Genomic DNA, 21980 nt, shown 5'->3' with positions numbered 1-21980 from the left:
GGTGTATACATGTGTTTTGTACTGAATTCTGGTATAGTGAAAATAATTGAATAGTGTATACATGTGTTTTGTACTGAATTGTGGTATAGTGAAAATAATTGAATGGTGTATACATGTGTTTTGTATTGAATTGTGGTATAGTGAAAATAATTGAATGGTGTATGAATATGTTTTATACTGAATTGTGGTATAGTGAAAATAATTGAATGGTGTATGAATGTGTTTTGTACTGAATTGTGGTATAGTAAAAATAATTGAAAGATTTATGAATGCGTTTGGTACTGAATTGTGGTATAGTGAAAATAATTGAATGGTGTATACATGTGTTTTGTACTGAATTGTGGTATAGTGAAAATAATTGAATAGTGTATGAATGCATTTTGTACTGAATTGTGGTATAGTGAAAACAATTGAATGGTGTATGAATGTGTTTTGTACTGAATTGTGGTATAGTGAAAATAATTGAATGGTGTATGAATGCGTTTGGTACTGAATTGTGGTATAGTGAAAATAATTGAATGGTGTATACATGTGTTTTGTACTGAATTGTGGTATAGTGAAAATAATTGAATGGTGTATGAATGCATTTTGTACTGAATTGTGGTATAGTGAAAATAATTGAATGGTGTATACATGTGTTTTGTACTGAATTGTGGTATAGTGAAAATAATTGAATGGTATATGAATGCATTTTGTACTGAACTGTGGTATAGTGAAAATAATTGAATGGTGTATGAATGTGTTTTGTACTGAATTGTCGTATAGTGAAAATAATTGAATGGTGTATGAATGTGTTTTGTACTGAATTGTGGTATAGTGAAAATAATTGAATGGTGTATACATGTGTTTTGTACTGAATTGTGGTATAGTGAAAATAATTGAATGGTGTATGAATGCATTTTGTACTGAACTGTGGTATAGTGAAAATAATGAACGGTATATGAATGCGCTTTGTACTGAATTGTGGTATAGTGAAAATAATTGAATGGTATATGAATGCATTTTAAACTGAATTGTAGTATAGTGGAAATAACTGAATGGTGTATGAATGCATTTTATATTGAATTGTAGTATGTATAGTGGAAATAATTGAATGTTGTATGAATGCATCATTTGCTATACTGTGGTATCTAGTCAATAAAATATTGATAAGAACTTGGCGTAGTTTGCCAGAAGTGATGACAAAATATATTTTCCAAATAACCTCAGTTATTAGGTAATTTTGCAAGAAATGTCCCCAAAAATAGATGAGAGGAAAAAAATAAAACTATACTACACATTTGCTCTAACTCTTGCTTCTAAAGTTTCTGTCTGTAAGCTAGACTGATGGAGAAAGTGATGACAAGCTAATTTCTTAAAAGATACCCTTTTCTTGATACTCTTTCAAGAAATTTCCTTGAACATGGAACAAAAGAAAAAACCTAAAACACATCTGCCCCAATTATATATTATCCTACAAAGTTTTAACAAAACCTTCCAATCAGTGTAAAAAAAGCAATGACGAGCTGAATTTCCCAAAATATCAGTGGTTTTATTTTATTTCAGAATATGTCTCCAGAATGAGGGGAAAAAAAGTAAAACCTGATTGCACATCTGGATTTCAGCACTGAAATAATTTCTTAAGTAGTTTAAGAGGATAAGCAATGAAAAGATGGATTCTCAAAAATCCCATTTTGATGAGTGCTTTGTGAATTTTATGTAATAATAAAAAAACAGATGAAAAGGAAAAAATTAAAACCCTATTTCACATCTACATCTTCCATATATCTAGCCTACAAAATGTCAACAAAATAATTCCAAGTGATGATTAACTCAGTTTTGACTGTTCGAAATGCATCCCCAGAAAGCCACAGGAATAATATCTACACCAGCCTCATATTCAGCTAACAAAGTTTTGTAAAAATTTTAAAAGCAGCATGGGATAAAAAATGATGATTAACTCCATCACTGAAATGTCCCCTTTTTGATAGATTTTCAAGAAATTTCCAGAGGAATGGACTGGAAGATAATAAATCTAATTTTTTTATATCTACACCATCCTTACAACTAGTCTATGAAGTTTCATTAAGTACAGGTGGAGTGGGTAGAGAAACATGAATGAATAGACAGACATAATGACAGACATATGGATATAATGATGCATAGGGCAACAACAGTATTCCTGCTGTAACCTGAAGAGGGGGGATAATAGCTAGCTTGTAATTGTCAAAGCTTTTATGCTTCATTCCAGATCTTCAGATGGTGGAAGTTCTGATCAAGACAGCAAGAATAGATTATCCAAACAAATTTTTGATTCAGATGATTTGTACAAACCAAGACCATTGGTTTCCTGCAGTCAAACGAAAGCCACGTCTCCATCTACACTAACTGCTGCAATCCCACACTCTTCCCCTGCTGTTCCTCCACTCCCTACAGAGCCCCATGTCCTTGCTGAAACTAGGGTTACAGTTGAACCACCTCCCCCTAATGACCCTCCCCCACTTCCACCACCAAACATTGTCCCATCACCTCCACCTTTGCCTCCTCAAACCATGGTAGATTCTCCCCCGCCCTTGCCAATGTCTCCTCCACCCCTACCCCCTAATTCAAGCTCAGACTCTCCTCCTCCTCCTCTCCCAGTCTCCCCACCCCCACTGCCATCATCACAGCAGAGTGTTTGTATGGAAACTGTGGATGTGAGTCCAGATGGACAGATTGAAGATGCTGATAGTGAAGTTGCCAATGTAATGGCACATGTTGGAAGAAGTGAGAGATCCCATTCAGATGAATTCTTATCAGGGAGAGTTAAAAGTGCAGTGTCAATATCTTCAGAATCTTCAAGGTCAAGAAGGTCAAATTCAGAATTGAGATCTAGATCGACTGAAAGCAGAAGAGGAAGATCAAGGAGAACTCGATCAACATCATCAAGTCTGTCATCTCGTCATAGATGTGGTTACCGTTCTGATAGCGACAGTAGGTCTCGTTCACATTCATCTAGTCGGGCTAGCACACCACGATCTTACTTTCATTCAAAATCAAGATCAAGATCAAGGTCACCATCAAAGCTCTCTGTCTACTCTGACCTCTCTGGCAAGTCTGATGATGACAGAAGGTCTAAACGAGAGAAGACTCCAATAGACAAGGTTAACTTTGGAGAAGCCGCACTCAGAGCACAGAGAAATATGATCAGTGTCAACTTCGGAGAAGCAGAAAGACGTGCTAGGAAAAAATGGTAAGTGGTTTTACCTAGATGATCTTGAATTAATTCTCATGTAATAGGAATTTATGAATGATGAGAGATAGTTTACTATGCCTGATATTGGCAGATGAGTACTACACCCTTATCACAAAAATAGGTCACTGTGATAATATTTTATGCATCACTGACTTTATTAAAATATTTTCAAACAAGTTGGGTTGTTTCATATCATGTAATTTACCTAGCTTCCAACAAATTGGGTTGTTCCACTTATGTATTTTACCTAGATTCCAACAAGTTGGGTTGTTTCACATCATATAATTTACCTAGCTTCCAACAAGTTGCCTTGTTCATATCATGTAATTTACCTAGCTTCCAGCAAGTTGGTTTGTTTGACATTGTGTACTTTTTCTAGCTTCGAACAAGTTGGGTTGTTCGACATCATGTAATTTACCTATCTTCCAACAAGTTGGGTTGTTCCAGTCATTTCATTTATGTAGTTTCCAACAATTTTGGTTGTTTCACATCATGTAATTTACCTCGCTTCCAACAAGTTGGGTTGTTTCACATCATATAATTTACCTAGATTCCAAGCTTTCAACACGTTGCATTATTTCATATCATGTAATGTACCTAGCTTCCAGCAAGTTGAGTTGTTCAACTCATTTCATTTAACTAGCTTCCAACAATTTTGGTTGTTTCACATCATGTAATTTACCTGGCTTCCAACAAGTTGGGTTGTTTCATATCATGTAATTTATCTGGCTTCCAACAAGTTAGGTTATTCCACATCATGTAATTTAGCTAGTTTCCAACAAGTTGGGTTGTTTCACTCAAGTACTTTTTCTAGCTTCCAACAAGTTGGGTTGTTTCATATCATGTAATTTACCTATCTTCCAACAATTTTGGTTGCTTCACATCATGTAATTTACCTGGCTTCCAACAAGTTGGGTTGTTCCACTCATGTACTTTACCTAGCTTCCAGCAAGTTAGGTTGTTCCACATCTTCTAATTTACCTATCTTCCAACAAGTTGGGTTGTTCCACATCATGTAATTTACCTAGCTTCCAACAAGTTAGGTTTTTCCACATCATGTAATTAACCTAGCTTCCAACAAGTTGGGTTGTTCCACTTATGTACTTTACCTAGATTCCAACAAGTTGGGTTGTTTCACATCATATAATTTACCTAGCTTCCAACAAGTTTCCTTGTTCATATCATGTAATTTACCTAGCTTCCAACAAGTTGGTTTGTTCGACATCATGTACATTTTCTAGCTTCCAACAAGTTGGTTTGTTTGACATGTAATTTACCTAGCTTCCAACAAGCTGGGTTGTTCCACATCATGTAATTTACCTAGCTTCCAACAAGTTGGGTTGTTCCAGTCATTTCATTTACGTAGTTTCCAACAATTTTGGTTGTTTCACATCATGTAATTTACCTCACTTCCAACAAGTTGGGTTGTTTCACATCATATAATTTACCTAGATTCCAAGCTTTCAACATGTTGCATTATTTCATATCATGTAATTTACCTTGCTTTCAGCAAGTTGGGTTGTTCGACTCAATTCATTTAACTAGCTTCCAACAATTTTGGTTGTTTCACATCATGTAATTTACCTGGCTTCCAATAAGATGGGTTGTTTCATATCATGTAATTTACCTTGCTTTCAGCAAGTTGGGTTGTTTGACTCATTTCATTTAACTAGCTTCCAACAATTTTGGTTGTTTCACATCATGTAATTTACCTGGCTTCCAATAAGATGGGTTGTTTCATATCATGTAATTTACCTAGCTTCCAACAAGTTGGGTTGTTCCACATCTTGTAATTTACCTAGCTTCCAACAAGTTAGGTTGTTTCACATCATGTAATTTACCTAGTTTCCAAGTTAGGTTGTTCCACGTCATGTAATTTACCTAGCTTCCAACAAGTTGAGTTGTTCCACATCATGTAATTAACCTAGCTTCGAACAAGTTAGGTTGGTCCACTCATGTAATTTACCTAGATTCCAGCAGGTTGCGTTGTTCCACACAGTGTACTTTACCTAGCTTCCAGTAAATTGAGTTGTTCCATGTCATGCAATTTACCTAGCTTACAACTTGGGTTGTTTCAAATGATGTAGTACCTAGCTTCCAAAAAGTTGGGTTGTTCCACATTATGTAATTTACCTAGCTTCCAACAAGTTGGTTTGTTCTACATTATGTAATTTACCTAGCTTCCAACAGGTTGGGTTGTTCCACATTATGTAATTTACCTATTTTCCAACAAGTTAGGTTGTTTCACAGGATGTAGTACATAGCTTCCAAAATGTTGGGTTATACCACATTATGTACTTTTACCTAGTTTCCAACAAGTTGGGTTGTTCCACATTATGTAATTTACCTATCTTCCAACAAGTTAGGTTGTTTCACAGGATGTAGTACCTATCTTCCAAAAAGTTGGGTTGTTCCACATCGTGTTCTTTATATGGCTTCCAACAGTTAGGTTGTTCCACATTATGTACTTTACCTAGATTCCAGTGTCAGAAAATCTCTGTTTTTTATGTGAATTTATTGAAATCATGTTTTGTGCATGATCATAATGTCAAGGGTTGGGAGTCAAAAATCTTATTATGGCGTGACAAGCTGTGATATGCCATGTATGTAGTACATTACACAATTATAGTTAAAATTCCATTAGGGTCTGCACTGGAAGGATAAAGCCAGAGTGATCAATGAATTTATAAAAAGATTACTTTAACAAAGTTCAGTCACATATTGAGATGGTCAGTTTCAGCATGTTCAGACCTACCCTTTTCTTTACTGTTAATGTTAAAATGGCTCAGAAACTTTATCAGGTGTCTATCATTACCGCCATTGGTTTTGCTGTATCATTTTGGTGAAGTTTAGGGAATTTCCTGAGTTAATGAAAATTTCTAGCAGCATTTATGAAAGTTTGCCAGCAAAGCTCTGTTTCAGTTTGAAATTAGTTTGAGATAGTGCTATTTATATTTAATTTGTATATATGTGCTTGACCTTTGTCCTTAATTGAGGGTAGGGGTTTGGTCCAACTTGACTAATGTCATTTTATTAAAAAAATTTGCTTACATTGAGTTGAGTTCAGGAAATTTTGTTTTTCCCTTGGAAAGAAATCATGGTCTACTACATTCTTGTCAGGTTGTTTGCTATAATTTAAGTAAACAGGCCTGATCTTGTTTCAGATTTGATGGAAATTTCCATTGGTCCAGGGTATTATGTTGTCATAAATCAGGTGACAGTTTGTATATAAGGAAGACCAAGATAACAATTATTGATTTCCACTTTAATAACAGTCTTTGTGGAATCAACATTTAGTTGTGTTCAGGTATAATTTGAGAGGAATTATTTATTTAAATTATTTATAGGGATCAGAAAGTGCTCATTGAAATTTTGGACTAAAACACTATTTTGTGATTATTGTGAATTTGTTCAAAGACTTTCTATATTATATCATTGTGATATATCAAGACTATTGGTGTATCACCATGTTCAAGACTTGGTACATAACACATTCAAGACCTGGAATTCTTTGGAACACTATACATTAGACTTGTGATAGAACTTTTTGGATCATTTGGTATTTAACTCGCAATGCTGAAAGTTCCTATTAAATTTTCTTTTTGTATTCTAGATAAATAAATTATTTGCTGAATTTTACTGAACTTCATTTTGCTTTTTCTGTTACTTATTTTAAGACCATACAGTCATAACAATAGTTGAAAGACCATTTAATTTTTGCAAAATGTTTATGATTTTATCAGGATGGGACAGCAGCGAGGAAATTCTGTACGAAACTGGCAGGGTCGAACTCCTCCGAGACACATGGGGGGACCTGATCCCATGATGGGTATGATGGGAAACCCACATCCTTTGTCTCCAGCAAAACGGTTTTACCCACCTGAAGGCTCAGGATATGTCAACAGATCTATCTCACCTCCAATCATTGAAGACTCTCCAATCAGCATGCGGATGAGAGGGTAATAGTGGGCATCCAATAGCATGTGTTGCTTCACACTTTTATTAAAAACTTTTTTATGTATTTCCCATAAGACATAGCCTATCATATTTTAACACCTCTCTGTTCATTCTTCCATCCATCCATCTGTCTTTGTCAGTTGTTAGCATGTGTACCATAACTTTAGTTCTAGATGATGCACCTGGGCCAAACTTTATAGATTTCTTCTACTTGGGACAAGGAAGAAACCTGTTGACTTTGGGTTATGTGTAAGTTCAAGGTCACATTGACTCCTGTTAGAAAAACTACTGTGACATAAGGTTTAAACACTGGACCAGACTTTATTGATGGTTTATATTTAGAATATTTAGAGGTAAGAAGGAAATGGGGGGAGGGCAGATAAATACTGGTCAAGGTCACTGCTGTACAGAAAGATGCATGTGCAGATTAGTGTCTGGGTTTTTGAAGAAGAGAGTACAGTTGTGAGAATGGGAGAAAATAAAGGACAAAAGAAGGAAAATAGTACAAAGAACATTGTTTGCAACAACTACCATATAATCTCAGTATGGTATGATTAGTTAACCTCTCTCTTCAATAACAAATCAGAAATCTGTCGATTGAATTTTGATTGCAATTTGTCTTTGTGGATTTCATATATATATATATATATATATATATATATATATATATATATATATATATATATATATATATAACTTTCAAAACATTTTCAGTAATAAATGAACATATACATATATCTATAATATATATTTTAATTTTGTAAGGGGTGAAGGGTTTTTAGTTTTAGAATAAATAAACCTTGGATACTTTTATAAAAATAAAAGCAAAATATATGCATCTTTGAAAAATTTGATTTTTTAAGTACTTTAAAAAAATTAAATACGATCATTTGCTCCAGAGTGCTAGGTAAACATGTGAAAGTTGTTCAGTTTGCAGGCCGTGAATTCGGATGATTACGACAAGCATCAGTAATGTTACCACCACCTCTGTTACAACCACCAATGTTAACACATTAACCCCTGGCGACGAGTGTACGTGGCAGGGGTTAGTAGCCTACAGTCGAGCTCTGTAGCATCATGGTCATGTATGATACACTAAAATGGGTGGTATTATAGAAAGGTAGACAGATGTAGCTCTACATTGATACCAAATAATCTGGAAGTTCTAGCTTCACTACAAAATACAGAGGGAAAAACCTCATTTTTTTGGACCCGATTTTTTTCCACCCAAAATTCGCCCGTGGTCGGAATCCGATTTTGTGTCCAAATTTGAGACTTTTTGGTCTGAGATCTAAGGCAGACCAGTATGAACTGCAAACAGACAAATGAACCTTTGCAAAAAGTAGGATAAGATGGGCATTTGGAATAAAGAGTGGTCTCTATATGAAAATAAAAAAAAGAAAAAGAAGTCCAACTTTTACCCTTCTGCTCATGCGCGAGCCAAATAGCCAATGAAAAACAATATTTCTAACACAATTAGGTATTAGGTTATTGGAAAATCACTGGAAGTTGATGTATTAGGATATATTCAGAAATAGCTTTCAAAATGTGTTTCCTATTCGAATTTCAGGCAAAAACAACAAAAACCTCCAGGGGTAAATGTGTTAATTGCAGTGAAAACTTTAAAGGATCATGGTTTTAGTTGCTTGTTTTGGGGTCAAACATGTACATAAATTCCACATTTGGGCTAATGTGTTCATGTCTGCCTATACATACATGCATCCATCCTTATCCTAGATTAACCCTGGTGTTCAAGGTTAGATTACTGTCAGTGTTCAGGGTTAGATTAATATTGGTGTGAAAGGCTAGATTAATGTCAGTGTTCAAGGTTAGCTTAATGTCAGTGTTCAAGGTTAGATTAATGTCAGTGCTCAAGGTTAGATAAATGTCAGTGTTCATGGTTAGATAAATGTTAGTATTCAAGGTTAGATTAATGTCAGTGTTCAAGGTTAGATTAATGTCATTGTTCATTGTTTGATTAATGTCAGTGTACAATGTTAGATAAATGTCATAATGAAAGGTTAGAATAATGTCAGTTTTCAATGTTAGATTAATGTCAGTGTTCAAGATTAGTTAATGTTGGTGGGAAAGGTTTGATTAATGTCATTGTTCTAGGTTAGATTAATGTCAGTGCTCACGGTTAGATTAATGTCAGTATTCAGGGTTAGATTAATGTCAGTGTTCAAGGTTAGATTAATGTCAGTGTTCATGGTTAGATAAATGTCAGTGCTCACGGTTAGATTAATGTCAGTATTCAAGGTTAGATTAATGTCAGTGTTCAAGGTTAGATTAATGTCAGTGTTCAGGGTTAGATTAATGTCAGTATTCAAGGTTAGATTAATGTCAGTGCTCAAGGTTAGATTAATGTCAGTGTTCAAGGTTAGATAAATGTATGTGTTCACAGTTAGATTAATGTCAGTGCTCAAGGTTAGATCAGTGTCAGTGCTCAAGGTTAGAATACTGTCAGTATTCAAGGTTAGATTAATGTCAGGATTCAAGGTTAGATAAATGTCAATGTTCAAGGTTAGATTAATGTCAGTGCTCAAGGTTAGATTAATGTCAGTGTTCAATGTTGGATTAATGTCAGTGTACAAGGTTATATAAATGTTGGTATGAAAGGTTAGAATAATGTCAGTATTCACAGTTAGATTAATGTCAGTGTTCAAGGTTAGATAAATATCACTGTTCAGCATTAGATTAATGTCAGTGTTCAAGGTTAGATTAATGTCAGTGTTCAAGGTTAGATTAATGTCACTGTTCAGCATTAGATTAATGTCAGTATTCAAGGTTAGATAAATGTCACTGTTCAGCATTAGATTAATGTCAGTGTTCAAGGTTAGATTAATGTCAGTGTTCAAGGTTAGATTAATGACTGTGAAAGGTTTTATCACCTCAGTGTGAAAGTTTTTTGCTTAGCTAAGGATGGGCAATACAAAAAAGGGTATCTCTCATCAAAGAATGGAATTTGTTTTCAGTTTTAAAGTGATTTTACTTTACGGATTTGGTGTTAAGAGGTGTCAGAATAAAATCGTAATAGCATCTACATATAATGCCCCTTGAATATGTTGATTTGGTGTAATCTGAATTACACTTGTATAGTAGAATATGCAGATTTGGTATAATCTCAATTACACTGGTATACCAGAATATGCAGATTTGGTGTAATCTGAATTACACTTGTATACTAGAATATGCAGATTTGGTGTAATCTGAATTACACTTGTATACTAGAACATGCAGATTTGGTGTAATCTGAATTACACTTGTATACTAGAATATGCAGATTTGGTATAATCTGAATTACACTTTTATACTAGAATATGCAGATTGGGTGTAATCTGAATTACACTGGTATACTAGAATATGCAGATTTGGTGTAATCTGAATTACACTTGTATAATAAAATGTGTGGATTTGATGTAATCTGAATTACACTTATATACTAGAACATGCAGATTTGGTGTAATCTGAATTACACTTGTATACTAGAATATGCTGATTTGGTGTAATCTGAATTACACTTTTATACTAGAATATGCAGATTTGGTGTAATCTGAATTACACTTGTATACTAGAATATGCAGATTTGGTGTAATCTGAATTACACTGGTATACTAGAATATGCAGATTTGGTGTAATCTGAATTACACTTGTATAATAAAATATGCAGACACTTATATACAAGAATTTGCAGATTTGGTGTGATATGAATTACACTCATGTACTACAATATGCAGATTTGGTATAATCTGAAATGCACTTGTATACTAGAATATGCAGATTTGGTGTAGTTTGAATTACACTTGTATACTAGAATATGCAGATTTTGTGTAATCTGAATTGCACTTGTATGCTAGAAAATTGAGATTTTGTGTAATCTGAATTACACTTGTATACTAGAATATGTAGACACTGGTATACTAGAATATGCAGATTTGGTGTAATCTGAATTACACTTGTATACTAGAATATGCAGATATGGTTTAACCTGAATTACACTTGTGTACTGGAATATGCAGATTTAATTCTAAAATAAAGTGCCTATTGCATAAGCATGCTTGATGAAATGGTTAGCTGTTATGTGACCAATGTGAGTAATATGAGACTCACTTGGGTTCCATGTTACTGATTGTTTTTGCCATTCACTATCATATTTGAAAATATTTACATTGCACTTGGTGGTGGTTAAAGAATTGTATTTCAGTAGCAGGTAACAGAGGTGAGGATATCCACCCTTGAACTGACTAAAACGCTGCTGTCCACCTCAGTTCTTCCTAGGCTTAGAATTTCAATCATGTCCCTTCAAGTTTCATGACTGTTATTAGGAATACAAGAGAAAGACTACATGCCATAGGCTATGGAGGCATTGGAATTCCTCCAAGACAGTGAAATTGTCCCATCACCTGATAATACATATGTCAGTCTAGTGTCTCATTACAGAGCTTCCAATGGACTGATACAAAGTTCTTTCACAAGCTAGATATAAACTGCTGCTTTATTGGGTGGATGGATAGAAGTTGAATTTTAAATATATATATATATATATATATATATATATATATATATATATATATATATATATATATATATATATATATATATATATATATATTCACTTGTAATGTAAATCCCAGTATGACTAACACAGACCCTAATCGATTTGCCAATACATAATAATGCACCATGAGATCAGCGTCTATGGTGTTTGTTCTTCTGGTCACTCCTCACAAACTGCATAAACACTGATCTGCAGGTGCGTTATGCAATGGCAGATCTGGATCTGTGCATTTTGCATTTGGATTCAAGTTATAAGCATGTATTTATGGTACCATTTCATTTCCTTATAACCATGAAAAAATTTTCATCCAATTTTTTAAAAATTTATTAGAATACTTTTGAGGCTTGCTTTAATCACAGGGAAATTTTCAAAATCAGAAATATTGGTTTAAAACAAATAGATATCCATGGACTATTATCTGTTTTTCCAATAGTTTTGGTGACCTTTAGGACAGGTTTAACTATCACTTATCCTCACAGAACTTGACTAAGCACATTAAACAGTATAGATCTATGCACCAAGCAGTTAACTGTTATCTTTATCTTCTTTCAGGTCTCCACCACCTCTGGACACCTCACCACTTGGAATCAGACGAAGATCTCCTCCCATTTTGCATGAAGCATCACCAGTTGGCTTGAGAACAAGGCACACTTCCCCACCACTTCTGGTGAGGGAAACTTCACCTGTCAGTATTAGAAATAGACGTTCCTCACCCCCTCGAGAACTACTAGAGCCATCCCCTGTTCAGATGAGAACCCGTCGGCAACATCAGATTTCTCCACCTCCATTGGCTTCACCAATGGTTCGCAGCAGAAGGGGTTCACAGTACAGGGATCCATCTCCCCCTCCTCTGTCATCACTCACCAGAGGGGGCAGAGGTCCCAGGCCACCTTCTCCCCCACAAATTAGGGGTCAGTCCCCTCCACCTATGCTACGCAGGGGCAGGGTTCATGGTCCACCCTCACCTGTAGATCCCTCCCCACCTCCCAGGCGCAGATCTCTTTCAGAAAGGGAGCTCTCACCACCCACTCTGCCTGCAGGAACATCTCCCATCTCCGAGGAAGAAGGGGAGGAATTAGGAGAAGATCTGAGCCCATCCAGGAGAGGAAGTATGGGACAAGTGTCCCCACCTGCATTCCCAAGGGAACCTTCTCCACCAGTTTTGAGGGGCTCAAGAGGACAGAAGCCTCCTTCTCCACTGCCACAAAAAACAAGACAAAGGAAAAAGTCCCCACCTCTTGTTAGGCCCCCATCACCAGCCCCAGTAAGGGAAACTAGGTCAAGGGCAAGGCCTCCCTCACCTCCAGGAATGAGGCTTCGGCGGGATAGTAATGCACAGCAGCCAGTTAAAAGAGGCCGTAGATGAGCATATTATGGCTAATCACTGAGTGCTTACAGAACCAGAAATACTCGGACAGATGAGCGTTTGAACTTTGGAACTTTGTCTTGTCAGTTTCATAAACTGTCATGTAGCTTTGGATGCCAGTCATGTGGTAATTCAAAACATATTGTTAACTGTTTTGGAAAATGTAAGGCATAAATACAAATGCAGATTCACATAACTGTGATGGTTCACACAAAAAAATATTGGATTTTTAGCTGTTTAGCAGAAACCATGTAATTTAATAAATGCCCATATGTATTAAATGCACTTTTCCATAGCTGGTTGAGTTAGTTGCCATGGTTTGTCTCAGGGCAAACTTGTTGACTCCATTTGCATCAACACATTATAACCTTTCATGTGTTGATGTAGAATTAACCATCCTCCAGTTGGGGTTAGTTGCCATGGTGTGTCACTGGGCAAAACAATTGCCTCAGCACAAAATGTTAATAATCAATTAGTTAATCAACCCTTTTTTATGTGTCTAATATTTGCTGATATGGGTACAATGTTTTGACATTTTCCTAGCTTGTGAAAATGTCACATGGCAGCTCCCATTCTCTGAAATATCATGTTTGAACTTTTATAGTACATTATCAGCAATACTTTTAAATTTGTCATAGTTGTCTTATAAGTAATATCCTAAAACTACACATTCCTGCTAAAAGTCGGTCATGTGATGAAAATGACCTGTAGTGAGGTACATGTATACAGAATGGAATGGCAATACAGTGGCAACATACAGCCATTATTGAGTTGACATGGCATTCAGTCAAAGGTGCCTTCGTTACTGGTAAACTTGCATGACCATTTCATCTAAGTAGACGAGGTACTGACTGCTTCAGTAACAAAATTTGTGTTCACAGAACCTGAATGTTACCCAAATGCAAAACTGAAACCAACAAAGAATGGGTAAGGGTAACACTACATTTCACAAGAGTGGATGGGCAAGTAAATTTGCCAGAAAAAGGGCCATAAATGGTTATTGCCTTAATGAACCTAAACTGAATCTTGTACAATTGGAAATGTTTTTCTTGCAACCGTATTAATTCTGTCAAAAATTCATATTAATTAAAAATGTAATTGAAGAAGTGCATAATCACAATAAATAATATAAATAATTGCTAAAATAGATCAGTAAAGTCTGTAAATAGAGACATGCACAATAATTGTCATTTCTTTTTTATTACTGAAAAATAATGACCACCATTCAGTGTCAATTACCGCTATACAGATTAACATCCAATAAATTAACTCCGTCCCACCTTCCTTGATTTCAGTAATATTATAAAGACCACTTTGCATTTATTGAAATGACTAAGTATTTACCTTGAATTGGCACAGTCCTTTGCATTGGTTTTTTTTAAGCTTGGCTTTGATAATTCATTACAAATTATTCATCATGTGACCTAAGGAAAGTTTCTGGAAGTTACAGGAAGCAATGCAAGAAAAATCATTTTATTTTTTGGAGAGGGTAAAACTAATTTTAATTATGTAATTCTTGCTTTTTGCTCAGACTGGAACTTGCAGTTGTAGCACTGTAATCATAGTTGATAACATATTACTGCTATTAAAAAGGTTCATGTTTGACATCATTGTTAGATTGTTGGCTGTGAACTTAAAAACTTTGAGGTACAGGAACCACAAGCTAGAATGTTATCAGTCCCGGGACAGAAAATTACAACACAAACAAAATGCATTGATTGTTTTATATCATGATCATCATCTGTGTGAAAATGCAATAAATTTGTAAAATTAAGAGCATGGTGTAACTTTTTGACATTGCTATTCCTCCTTAGCTACCAGGAAGATTGCCATGAAACCTTGCACGCAAAAACACACACACACACACAAAGTTCATTCCAACGTCAAATTCATCCTTCCCATTTTGTTGGTAACTCTACCTATTTTAAAAACGAAAAGCATCAAGAATAAGAAATATGCATAAAACTTAGTCATTTCACTGATCAATATCTAATTTCTAATCTGATTGTCATAAGGGGCCCCTGACACTATCAGCTTATTGGCATTTCAAAATAAATGAAAGCTCTCAATGTAAACAAGCATATGGACTGTGCACTGTCCTTTTCTGGTTTCCAGAACAGTTCACTGCAGTCAAAACTGTTGATTGCATCCAGTATTTGCAGTATCAAGTTTTAATATTTCTAAAAAAAAAAAAAAAACTGAAAAAATAAAAGTAGATGTTGTACACTTTTGTTCAAAGACATGTAAAGCCAAATATTACAGAATTATTGAGATTACCCAAGACAGTGAATGATCACATTTGTTGCTTGACAGCAGAAATACCCAAGCAAATATGGAGATTGGTAGTGGGAGAGTGGTAAGCAAAAGTGTACGTATGGAGGGAAGAGGAGTAGAAAAAAGTACTCCATGCAACAAGGAGGACAGGAGGTAAAAAATGGCTGATTTTTCACTTACATACTAAATGGATGGCCCATTTATGATGTGTTGATAGTTCTTGATCAAAATGGTGCTGATCTACTATCCAGCATGACATGTCCATTTTGACTACACAACATCCTGACATGGCCACTATGGTGGTCATTTGAAAATTGCCTCCTTCTGAATGGTTTTCTTAGTGAGGTTCTCATTGAAAGACTTAACATGAAATACAGTCTGCCTTAAATGAAAATAATCCCAATCTCCAGGCCACCACATGACTCCCTTAAATGAAAATAATGCCAGTCTCCAGGCCACCACATGACTCCCTTACATTAAAATAATGCCAGTCTCCAGGCCACCACATGACTCCCTTAAATGAAAATAATGCCAGTCTCCAGGCCACCACATGACTCCCTTACATGAAAATAATGCCAGTCTCCAGGCCACCACATGACTCCTGTAAATAAAAATAATGCCAGTCTCCAGGCCATCACATGACCCCCTTAAATGAAAATAATGCCAGTCTCCAGGCCACCACATGACTCCCTTAAACAAAAATAATGACAATCTCCAGGCCACCACATGACTCCCTTAAATGAAAATAATGACAATCTCCAGGCCACCACATGACACTGACCAACATAGTTAAAGTCATCTATGTGTGTACCAAATAACAAGAGTTAAAGAACACTGCCCTGCCTCATTTCATTCATTACATGCAAGGAATTAGATACTGCACTTTGTCAATGCACACAGTACAACTGTTTGCCGTACCAGATAACTACATTATGAACTGTGTACACAATTATATGATGAGTAACTTTTTAAAAAGTGTCCAATAATTGTACCAGATCACACAGCTACCATGTTCTAAATAATAGTTTCTTTAAACAGGGCTACCATGGTCTAAATAATAGTTTCTTTAAACAGGGCTATATTGTCCTAAATAATAGTTTCTTTAAACAGGGCTATATTGTTCTAAATAATAGTTTCTTTAAACAGGACTACATTGTTCTAAATAATAGTTTCTTTAAACAGGACTACATTGTTCTAAATAATAGTTTCTTTAAACAGGGTTACATTGTTCTAAATAATAGTTTCTTTAAACAGGGCTACATTGTTCTAAATAATAGTTTCTTTAAACAGGGTTACATTCTTCTAAATAATAGTTTCTTTAAACAGGGTTACATTCTTCTAAATAATAGTTTCTTTAAACAGGGTTACATTCTTCTAAATAATAGTTTCTTTAAACAGGGTTACATTGTTCTAAATAATAGTTTCTTTAAACAGGGTTACATTATTCTAAATAATAATTTCTTTAAACAGGGTTACCATGTTCTAAATAATAGTTTCTTTAAACAGGGTTACATTGTTCTAAATAATAGTTTCTTTAAACAGGGTTACATTGTTCTAAATAATAGTTTCTTTAAACAGGGTTACCATGTTCTAAATAATAGTTTCTTTAAACAGGACTACATTGTTCTAAATAATAGTTTCTTTAAACAGGGTTACATTGTTCTAAATAATAGTTTCTTTAAACAGGACTACATTGTTCTAAATAATAGTTTCTTTAAACAGGGTTACATTCTTCTAAATAATAGTTTCTTTAAACAGGGTTACATTCTTCTAAATAATAGTTTCTTTAAACAGGACTACATTGTTCTAAATAATAGTTTCTTTAAACAGGGATACATTGTTCTAAATAATAGTTTCTTTAAACAGGGCTACATTGTTCTAAATAATAGTTTCTTTAAACAGGGTTACATTCTTCTAAATAATAGTTTCTTTAAACAGGGTTACATTCTTCTAAATAATAGTTTCTTTAAACAGGGTTACATTGTTCTAAATAATAGTTTCTTTAAACAGGGTTACATTGTTCTAAATAATAGTTTCTTTAAACAGGGTTACATTATTCTAAATAATAGTTTCTTTAAACAGGGTTACCATGTTCTAAATAATAGTTTCTTTAAACAGGGTTACATTGTTCTAAATAATAGTTTCTTTAAACAGGGTTACATTGTTCTAAATAATAGTTTCTTTAAACAGGGCTATATTGTTCTAAATAATAGTTTCTTTAAACAGGGTTACATTGTTCTAAATAATAGTTTCTTTAAACAGGGCTAGCATGTTCTAAATAATAGTTTCTTTAAACAGGGCTACCATGTTCTAAATAATAGTTTCTTTAAAAGCATAGAGGCATAGTCTACCTTAAAACCAATAATAATTCTCAGAAATTATGACTTCATTTTCAAAATAATAGACCTGAAAACTCTATGACTATAATAAATGTTTTCTGCAGAGTTAGTAATTTTACTTTTCAACAGAGGGATAATTTTAACATTGTGAAATCATTTGGAAACAAAGTAATGAATAAACATGCAGTTATATAAATTCACTAAAAGAATGGGGAGTCTTTTATCAGAAAATTTAAATGTTCTACATTTAAAAATCTGACCCTGAACATCATTTACTTCCCTTTGTTTAGATATGGCACATTGGATATCGGAGAATGATATAGGTTTAATAAACATACTCCTTATTCAAATCGTTTTTAACACTATTGAGCAAAGATTCATTATGTCTTTTCCACATGTTACATACATTGTTTTGGCCAAGGTTCTCAACTGTGCAAATTGGCAGTCTGTTGGTAGATGTACATGTAGTTGTATTTTAATTTGCTTCCAGAATTCATGTTGGCCTACATTCTAAAATTAATTGCAAGCCTGACTGTTCTGTTTTAATTCTTCATTCTTATATAGATTCAAGGCATGCATAAATTGAGCTTTAGTCCGACACATTAGGTTATTGTGAGGCCCATAAATTATAATAATGTATAAAATTGGGTACATTGTCTTTTGATCCCTTCTGCCTCTTTCTGAATAATGCTTAAGTTACAATTCTGAACTTCAGACCAAGACAAAGTTACCATATAACTTCCTCCAGTCTCTTTCATTTGCCACTTTCTTGTTTCTCTGTGCCTGTTGGATTGAGAATTTTTTATTGATATCTTTCAGGTTGATTTTTGTCATATATATGCAATAATTCTTGGTTGTTGTTGTTGTTGTTGTGGGGCTTCATGCCATTTTTCAGCACACGATAGGCTATACATGGCAGCCAGTATTAATGGTGGAGAAAGAACCCAGGAAAACCCCGGAAAGAACCACCAACCCACGAGAAGCTACTGGCAAGCTTTCTCACATACCCACATTGGCTGAACAATAATTCTTGGGATAAATTACATTGTGTAAAAGAAACAGGAGGATTTTTGTAAGATATTCATAAAATTTAGATATCGAGTTGCACAAAGATTAATACAGTTTTTGAAAATCCAACATCATTAAAGTTATAAAATTTCAATTGCAAACTTTTTTAATATTACTTTATTAACTTGTATAGATGAAATATGTGTTAGCAATCTCTTTATTCCGGATAAAACTATATTTTTTACATTATTCATAATAAATCTATAATATATAACTGATATAGGCAAGAAGGAAAATCTGAATGTAACAAGTACTTTTGAAAAAAAATGGTCTTAATTTCAAACTTAATAAAATACTTAGCTAGTAGTATTAATAATATATTATATTATTGCATAACACAAAGATGGTACAAAAGGAAATCAAAGTTAGATGACTTATACCCAAAGGATATTTTTGTTTGTTTAGGAATCACTTTCAAAACAGTTACATACAGAAAGTTAAAAAGTGACCGCCCTTCAAGAAAGATTCTCTCTCTCTCAACTGTAAACTACTTTTCTATGGGTTTTTGGAACAAATGCCAGGGGGCTGTGTAGCATAACTGTAGAACATGTGCAGTCCTGAAAATTTTGAAAGTACTTGTAAATGTGCTTAGAACAAAACAGACAGCAACTTGTATTGCTACATGTATTTTAGTTTTCACCCATTCACATACTTATATTAATGGAACATTCTGTGATTGGAACCCAATAATTTTTCGCTAAAACAGATTTGTCATGCCCATTAAATTACCAGTCTGTACTTAAATGCAATAAAATACATGGCCTGTCTTGTTAGGCATGATCTTCACAAAATTTTGGGCAGCATGGAGAGAAAAACATTGTAGTTTGAAAATCCAGATATTGTGAGCATTCTGATGTCACACTGTACTGCTTTTTTATATTTTGAGCAGCGTAATTTGTTGAATGAATATCAAATGCAATGTAATTGATCCCAAAATATTAACCCACAATCTCTCACATTATTAGCTTTTTATCCCGTCACACACAAACACACACACACACACAGATATATATATATATATATATATATATATATATATATATATATATATATATATATATATATATATATATATATAATGTGTTTATTTGTAATACAGGCCACTGGCCCATGATAGATATCCATACATCGTGCAGTACAATAAAATGTTTTAGTGCGTCACAAAAGAACATATCTGTTGAAAGAGATATATATGAAAGTGATCATTATTGCATTTGTCGAATTGGATGAGATACAAGTATATATTATACAGTAAACACAAATGAATTTAAGGTCAACCCTAGAACCTGCATGGAGCAAGTTTTCGATATTGATCTAGAATCTTATATAGCAGGAGTCGTTGATAAAATGGTTTTTATAGTAAACATTGCTAAATTAGTCATCAGACTTTTACTAGTATCATTTTCTATAAAAGGCCTACATTTTTCAAAGGTTGTACTTCTATATACAAAGGTGGGTAAATATTTTCTTCATATTTCTCCATATAGCAGACAAGCAGTAATAAACTGGAATTCATTTTAAATTTTACGGTTACAAATTTAATACAATCTTTCCTCATAGCAAATACTTTCCTCATAGCAGATAATTTCATATCATCCCATGTTACCTCAGATTGGCAAGTTCCCAACTCTAAGCATAGTGATTATATAACAAAACTCACTATCTCCCAACAATTCTAGATATATTTGACATGAAAATTCTACTCCCAATGACCTATAGAAACGCAGTCTTTCCATCAACTTAATCTCATCCTGCAACTTTTGCCTAAAAATATCGTCACATCTCTGGCAGAATGATCTAAGAAATGTATTTTCATCATTTATGCCCTGAGTACACCAAACCTTGCCATATCCGAATGTAAAAGGACACTTTGTTACATTGTTAGCCCAGCAATCACAATATTACCCTCATCTTAACTGTAAATTGTAGCATTAAGATATGTCTTTCAGCATTTTTAGTATTCTTAGCCAATATTTCTTAATACACTGCATACTAAATCTTCCTTATACGTTATAATTTAATGCATTTGGAGTAGACTTAGATATACCAAGAATTTATTTACAAAATGACAAATTAGCTTTTTCAATATCATTGGCATAGTAAAACCGCCAACTTCAGGCCCATAGTTAAGGATGGGAGCTATCTTTGCATCATACAGATGAATCAATCCAGTTATAGATAATCTGCCAAATGTTGAAAGACTTTGCTTCAAGATATGCATAGCTTTCAGTGCTTGCAAGGACAGAGTTTTCTGACACATATACCAATAGTTTTTTGAAGAAAATATCTATCCTAAATACTTATAATATGTTTCAATCTTTACCTCTCTATGGCTACAGTACTACCTTTCATAACTTAGCCACCTCTGAGAAATACAACCACTCTTTTTTCCATATTCACTTTTAATTTACACTTTGGACAATATGTATGCAGTCAGTTGAGCATGTTTTGTAACTGGTGAGCAGTGTCAACAAAGACAATTGAATCGTCTGAATACAACAGTAAAAATAATTCTATGGTTTCTACGGACACTCATTTCCCTTCAGCTAAAAAGGGATTCAAATCATTCAAAAATAAAGAAAAGAATAAAGGCGATAAGACACAACCTTGACGTATGCCCAAATGGCAATTAAACACATCGGTAATAGGATTATTGGACTTATCACATGCTTTTACATCCTTATAAATTACCTAATGATTCTGAACATTTTCCACTAATATTTTAATTAACTAGCTTTTGGTATAGTAAACATCTCTATCCTATCAAAGACTTTTTCATAGTCAATAAATACTGCATAGAATCTACCCCTACGTTTCCTTAAATATTTACAAATTAATGTATATAATATAAATATATTATCTGCTCCAGAATACCCCACTCTTAAATCCAGCTTGCTCTTCGCCCATTAATTGTTTTCTTCCACCCATTCATTTATCCTATTGTTTAAAATCGATGTAAACACTTTGCTTAATTCAGGTAGTAGACTAATGCCCCTGTAATTGGATGGTTCATTTGCATCCCCTTTCTTCAAAAATGGTATGATGACAGCCATTGAGCAGTATTCTGGTTAGTACCCAACATGGAATATTTTATTAAATATTTTTAATAGTGGTACTATTATATTGCCAGTGCATATAAAGAAGTCGCTGGTTAAAGCATTTATTTCCCCAGCCTTGTCATGTTTCAGTTTACACAATGCCTGG

The 21980-nt window shown here is 34.1% G+C and overlaps 1 protein-coding gene across 3 annotated transcripts in view; it reads left to right on the top strand.

The window, feature by feature from the left end:
* LOC149795611 (uncharacterized) overlaps nt 1–14869 on the top strand; it is a 60681-nt gene extending 45812 nt beyond the window's left edge. For all 3 annotated transcript variants that reach the window (XM_089965439.1, XM_089965438.1, XM_089965437.1), the window contains 3 exons: nt 2231–3211; nt 6958–7173; nt 12282–14869. In XM_089965439.1, coding sequence (XP_089821565.1) covers nt 2231–3211; nt 6958–7173; nt 12282–13095 — 2011 coding nt within the window. In that variant the 3' untranslated portion in view covers nt 13096–14869. The remainder of the gene's footprint in view (nt 1–2230; nt 3212–6957; nt 7174–12281) is intronic.
* The last annotated feature ends 7111 nt before the right edge of the window (nt 14870–21980 follow it).

The sequence above is a fragment of the Sinohyriopsis cumingii genome, chromosome 7 (assembly GCF_028554795.1).
Source record: "Sinohyriopsis cumingii isolate HCF-2022 chromosome 7, ASM2855479v2, whole genome shotgun sequence".
Taxonomy (NCBI): domain Eukaryota; kingdom Metazoa; phylum Mollusca; class Bivalvia; order Unionida; family Unionidae; genus Sinohyriopsis; species Sinohyriopsis cumingii.
This window is presented reverse-complemented; position numbering and strand designations above follow the sequence as displayed.